Source organism: Pseudochaenichthys georgianus, chromosome 8 (assembly GCF_902827115.2).
Source record: "Pseudochaenichthys georgianus chromosome 8, fPseGeo1.2, whole genome shotgun sequence".
NCBI lineage: Eukaryota > Metazoa > Chordata > Actinopteri > Perciformes > Channichthyidae > Pseudochaenichthys > Pseudochaenichthys georgianus.
Window position 1 is genome coordinate 33,301,265 of NC_047510.2, and position 6,918 is coordinate 33,308,182.

General features: G+C 48.0%; 1 protein-coding gene across 1 annotated transcript; it reads right to left on the bottom strand.

Moving 5' to 3' along the window:
* Positions 1-1,123: 1,123 nt before the first annotated feature.
* On the bottom strand, positions 1,124-2,459 carry mchr1b (melanin-concentrating hormone receptor 1b). Its single transcript, XM_034088387.2, is given in 3 exon segments — positions 1,124-2,101; positions 2,103-2,155; positions 2,393-2,459. Coding segments are annotated over 3 exon segments (1,098 nt in total).
* Positions 2,460-6,918: the final 4,459 nt, after the last annotated feature.

Here is a 6,918-nt window from a genome sequence, read left to right on the forward strand (position 1 = left end):
AAGATCTGAATACTTCTACTTTTACTCAATTACATGATCTGAGGACTTCTACTTTTACTCAAGTACAAGATCTGAGTACTTCTACTTTTACTGTCGCTACTTTAACTATATTTTGATGCCAATACTTTTTTCTTTTTTTTACTTTTATTGTCATTACGTAGTACAGGTACTAGTAATGAAACGGTTTCTCTGCATTTGACCCATCCTAGTGTTAGGAGCAGTACTTCTACTTTTACTCAATACAAGATCTGAGTACTTCTACTTTTACTCAAGTACAAGATCTGAGTACTTCTTGCATCTCTGGTTTTGAGAAAGTGTTCCTCGTGATCAGGTTAAATCAACATGTTCAATCAAGGCATCATGGATCCATTGCAAACAAAGGAAGCTGAAAGCAGCCGTACACATGTACAGCAGTCAAACGGAAAATGCACATCCAACACAAACATAATAGTAAAACACTGACAGGGAGCATTTTTCTTTTTATACTCATTCATAAACTTTGCTACTTTCACAGTGTGGTATTAGTAGTATTACTTTAGTAAAGGTTGTGTGTACTTCTTCCACCCCAGCATTTGTAATGGGCATTATGTATTCATGTAAACAGAGGTGTTTCCTGAGGGATACGCAGCAGTCAGAAATGGCAGGTGGCCATTGGCGGCCAATCATTGCCTATTGTTGTCGGGCTATTGGTAAAAGCTGTTGGCGCCAATGGGGAGTTGGCGGTTGGTCATTGGCAATACTCACAGACAGGCGGGGAACATTGACGAAAATACGACGACCGAACATGGAGCAAAGGAGAAGACAAGACTAAACACCGAAGGGCAATCACAGGAGAAGACACAGCTGGGCAGGGGAGGCAGAAACACAAAGAGATAATCAGACACAGGAAGGAAGACCAGACAAAGGGAGAACAGAATTTGAAAATAAAACCGGAAAATGGCGACATAAATCCAAAACCATGACAGATTCGGTCAAGCCATTGGCGAAAGCTGTGGACGATTGACCTTTGAAGATTATGGTTGGCGGTTGAGCATTGGTCATTGGGTCAAGCCATTTGCAAAGGCTGTTGGCGATTGACCTTTGGAGATAGCGGTTGGCTGTTGTTGCCGGTCAAGTCTCCACTTCAGTGCACAGCCACAGTGACAGGCAGCATGCTCTGAAGCAGTTCCCTTGCTGACTGAGAGGGTTGAGAGCTGTCAGGAGCCAACCTCAGACTCATGCTGCCATCAGCCAGAGCGGCAGGCGCCACTCTGAAGACCCTGCAGTGGGACGGCTGCACGGCCACGATGAACTTCCTCTTGAAGGTTTCACTCAACACGATGTAGATAAACGGGTTGATGCAGCTGTTAGCATAGCCCATGCTGATGGCAATGTTATAGGCGTACTGAAAAGCAAAAGTGGGCCGCTGCACTCCGAGGTGGGCCAGCTGCAGGATGTAATACGGGGCCCAGCAGAGGAAGAACGCCAGGCAGATTACCACCGCCATACGGGTCACCTTCCTGGTCCGAACCCTCAGGCTGCGCTGGGGCAAGGGAGCGACTGTAGCGGACATATTCTGGAGGATCTTGAAGAAAACCCCACAGATGATCAGCCATGGGAGAGCGAAGGCCAAGAAGAACTGGTAGAGGGTGAACCAGTATGTGTCTGTCGCCGGGTTGGGCAGCAATAAGGCGCATCCAACCGAGCCATCCTTCCGACGCATGAGTCCTGTATACATCCAGACCGGAGTGATGGAGAGAAGAGAAAAAACCCAAACCAGAGCCACCGCCGCCCCGGCTACGAAGGGCGTTCGGACATGTTTGAAGCGAATGGGGTGAACCGTGGCCAGGTAGCGATCCAGAGTCATCACAGTCAGGATGTAGGTGCTCACCATCTGGCTGTTAGAGTCCAGAGCGGTGATGACGGTGCACATGGTGCCCCCGAAGCACCACGACCCGTTACCCAGGAGCTGGTGGATGAGAAACGGCATACCGAGGAGAAAGAGGAGGTCTGCGGTGGACAGGCTGAAGATCAGGATGTCGGGCACGGTTTGCTGCGAGCAGAACTTGGTTTTCTTCACAATGGTGTAGATGACGATGGAGTTTCCAAAGGTCCCGAGGAAACCAGAGGACACCGAAGATGCTTGGCATGAGCCCGTTGATGTACTGCTCATACTCTGAGGAAACAAAATCATAAATCAATCCAAACAACAAATCTGATTAAATTATTCAACACGTATTTTTTCATCTGTGACGAAGCACTATCAATTCAGAACTGTTGAAAACACTTCCCTACGTTTCCTTTGGCTCAAACCAAAGTGACTCACAAGCCACTCAGAACATCAACACAAGCTAAAAGCAGGTACTTCACTGAAGCCAAAGCATTGTCAGAGAGGAGAAACAAAACAACCTACCTTCTGTTAGATTCTCAGCCGAACCGAAGGGTGGAAAAGATGCATTTGAGATTATTTCAAAGTCCATCCCAAAGAGCTTTTCGTGGTCTTTCTTTAAAGTAATAATAATATATCTGTTTTGAGCGAGTCCAGTGAGACTGAATGAAGATGTTGGTTACCCTCCTGCTTCGCACTAAAAAAGAAAAAGCCAACGAAAGAAAGAGAGAGAGAGAGAGAGAGAGAGAGAGAGAGAGAGAGAGACTGAAGGGCTTTATGTACACCAGCTCTCCTCTCTTATTCTTCCACGTTATATGGGTCTATAATAATCTATAATTAGCCTGTATCGTCACAGTAAGATGTGAGGAGATGGCATGAGGGTTGAAGGGACGTTTTTACTTAAATGTGTTTGTTTTCCTCGTGAATAAAAAACATGTTAATTCCGCTTTTCTTCAAAACACATAGTCTCCAAAGCTTTATGTACAGATGCATGTTGTAATTTCCATAATTTGGACAATGCTTTCACAATGTCATTATGTTCATGTCAATAAAGATATTTTAATTTGAAGGACAGAGAGAGAGGTGTCTCCTTGTTAAAAGAGTACATGTCCATCTTTATCGCCTGCAGCACCGTGTGGCTTTTCAATCTGGAGAGACGGTGTTGATGAAAGAACACGTATTTATTGCCAGGAATACACAAATGAATGGAATGGAGTTTTGGCGATTAGGCCCCGTTGTGCGGGAGTATCATTCGGGAGGGGAGACCCGATCCGATGAAACCCCCCGGGGTCTAGACTCTGGTGGTGGTGAATGGATAGTTGGGGTCGGTCTGAAGGGGAGGGGCTTAGCTTGACCCTGGTGGTGGTGAATGGATAGTTGGGGTCGGTCTGAAGGGGAGGGGCTTAGCTTGACCCTGGTGGTGGTGAATGGATAGTTGGGTTCGGTCTGAAGGGGAGGGGCTTAGCTTGACCCTGGTGGTGGTGAATGGATAGTTGGGGTCGGTCTGAAGGGGAGGGGCTTAGCTTGACCCTGGTGGTGGTGAATGGATAGTTGGGGTCGGTCTGAAGGGGAGGGGCTTAGCTTGACACTGGTGGTGGTGAATGGATAGTTGGGTTCGGTCTGAAGGGGAGGGGCTTAGCTTGACCCTGGTGGGGGTGAATGGATAGTTGGGGTCGGTCTGAAGGGGAGGGGCTTAGCTTGACCCTGGTGGGGGTGAATGGATAGTTGGGGTGGGTCTGAAGGGGAGGGGCTTAGCTTGACCCTGGTGGTGGTGAATGGATAGTTGGGGTCGGTCTGAAGGGGAGGGGCTTAGCTTGACTCTATTGGTGGTGAATGGATAGTTAGGGTCGGTCTGAAGGGGAGGGGCTTAGCTTGACCCTGGTGGTGGTGAATGGATAGTTAGGGTCGGTCTGAAGGGGAGGGGCTTAGCTTGACCCTGGTGGTGGTGAATGGATGGTTGGGTTCGGTCTGAAGGGGAGGGGCTTAGCTTGACCCTGGTGGTGGTGAATGGATGGTTGGAGTCGGTCTGAAGAGGAGGGGCTTAGCTTGACCCTGGTGGTGGTGAATGGATAGTTGGGGTCGGTCTGAAGGGGAGGGGCTTAGCTTGACCCTGGTGGTGGTGAATGGATAGTTGGGTTCGGTCTGAAGGGGAGTGGCTTAGCTTGACCCTGGTGGTGGTGAATGGATAGTTGGGTCGGTCTAGAGGGGAGGGGCTTAGCTTGACCCTGGTGGTGGTGAATGGATAGTTGGGGTCGGTCTGAAGGGGAGGGGCTTAGCTTGACCCTGGTGGTGGTGAATGGATAGTTGGGGTCGGTCTGAAGGGGAGGGGCTTAGCTTGACCCTGGTGGTGGTGAATGGATAGTTGGGGTCAGTCTGAAGGGGAGGGGCTTAGCTTGACCCTGGTGGTGGTGAATGGATAGTTGGGGTGGGTCTGAAGGGGAGGGGCTTAGCTTGACCCTGGTGGTGGTGAATGGATAGTTGGGGTCGGTCTGAAGGGGAGGGGCTTAGCTTGACCCTGGTGGTGGTGAATGGATAGTTGGGGTCAGTCTGAAGGGGAGGGGCTTAGCTTGACCCTGGTGGGGGTGAATGGATAGTTGGGGTGGGTCTGAAGGGGAGGGGCTTAGCTTGACCCTGGTGGTGGTGAATGGATAGTTGGGGTCAGTCTGAAGGGGAGGGGCTTAGCTTGACCCTGGTGGGGGTGAATGGATAGTTGGGGTGGGTCTGAAGGGGAGGGGCTTAGCTAGACCCTGGTGGTGGTGAATGGATAGTTGGGGTCGGTCTGAAGGGGAGGGGCTTAGCTTGACCCTGGTGGTGGTGAATGGATAGTTGGGGTCGGTCTGAAGGGGAGGGGCTTAGCTTGACCCTGGTGGTGGTGAATGGATAGTTGGGGTCGGTCTGAAGGGGAGGGGCTTAGCTTGACCCTGGTGGTGATGAATGGATAGTTGGGGTCGGTCTGAAGAGGAGGGGCTTAGCTTGAGACTGGATTCAGAGGGACAGCAGGTGAAAAGGGGTGGTGGAGGGTTGCGTCGAGTCACCTGAAATGACAGCTGTCAGCAGTTAAAAAGGTTAGCAGAGCGCTATGATAGGCTTGTGAGAATAGAGCGAAGTGATTGGTTAAGCTGGGGAGTGACGCCCCCGATCACTTATTGAGAGGAGAGAGAGAAGTAACATGGAAATAGTCAAAGAATGAGTAAAGACGGTCTTCCTGGTTGAACTTGCGCTGAGCTTCATTACTGTGAGTCCTGTACGTCATATTATGAAAAGATGTATCATCCCATAATACCAATGCACTCATCCTATGAACCTCTGACGGGATTTGCATGATGTACAATGACTTATTGAAACAGAGGCTGAATACCAAAGTGTACTTATAGCTTACAATAAGCAGTACAAACATTCTATTGTTCTTTGTTTATTTGTTTAATTTCCATTTTCAAACAAAAAGTGTAATTTCTAATTTCATTTTCTTAATTACATATATTTTTATTTTTAAATCATATTTTTATTCTATAATATTTTCTGTTTAATCATTTTGTCTCATTTCTGTCTTACTTTGACTGTTTGGGTTATCAGTGATTAACTTTTGTCTTATTTTATTGTATATATTCTCTTTTCTATTTACCTCCCTCTATTCCATGTAATACTATGTGTGTATATTGTATGAATATAGTGCGTGTAACATGTATCATTATAGCCTCTAACTTACATGAAATGCTATCTTATTTGATGCTTTTAAGGTGTCATAGCACTTTGAGCTGCATCCTGTGAAATAAAAAATGCTATACCATATAATTTGTATTATTAATGAACAGCTTGTATTCTAGTATATTGTCAAAATAAGTAATTGCAAAAACTGCATTTAGATGTTAGACTTCTCCACTAGGTGTCAGCATTGTCCAGGTATTTAAATGCACCCTCCTCTATCCATGTCAAGCAGATAAATATAAATAAATAGGGTATAGTAGCCTTTGTTCATATTTTGTATTAGTAGATTGGTGTATTACAGTGTATTCTTACTTATTCTGTATATTTATATTGGGTATACTCTATAGATATATATCTTTCAACTGTTGATAATTCAATACCTTTTAGAGCTGTGGTTAACTCATGTGCACATCCGTGTTAACATGCTACAACACGCAATTTGGGTTCAACAAAGCAGAAAGAATACAATTTCATCTAATATAGGACCGCTTCCTTCAATGCATTGTTCCAGAAATCATTAAAATAATACATTTGGTGCACATGTACAACACATTTAGCTACATGTCCACCAGGCATCAATCATGAGTGTGTGAATAATATGATTGCATACGGTGCCGTTTTTTTTTTTTTCCTCTCTGAAGAACCAGCACCTTACCGTGGTAGAGAGGTTTGTGTGCCCTGATGAACCTGGGGGCTGTGTTGTCTGGAACCTTGTGTTCCTGGTAGGGTCTCCCATGGCAAATTGGTCTCAGGCAAGGGGCCAGACTAAGATTGGTTCAAAAGACCTCATGAAAGAAACAACAAGAAGTGAGGATACCCGGCCCGGAGGAAGCCCGGGGTCCCCTTCTGGAGCCAGGCCCAGAAGGAGGACTCGTCGGCGAGCGTCTGGTGGCCGGGCTTGCCACGGAGCCCGGCCGGGCCCAGCCCGAAAAGGCAACGTGGGCAACACCTCCGCTTCTCCGTCCCGCGGGCCCACCACCTACGGGAAACATCGATGGGGTCGGGTGCGCTGCCAGAAGGGTGGCAGTGAAAGCGGAGGGTCTCGACGGACCAGACCCGGGCGGCAGAAGCTGGCTTTGGGGACGTGGAACGTCACCTCTCTGGGGGGGAAGGAGCCGGAGCTTGTGCGGGAGGTGGAGCGGTACCAGTTGGATCTGGTTGGGCTCACCTCTACGCACAGCGTCGGCTCTGGAACCTTACTTCTGGATAGGGGTTGGACTCTATTCTTCTCCGGAGTTGCTCAAGGTGTGAGGCGCCGGGCGGGTGTGGGGATACTCACAAGTCCCCGGTTAGGTGCTTCGTTGTTGGAGTTTACCCCAGTGGACGAGAGGGTCGCCTCCCTACGC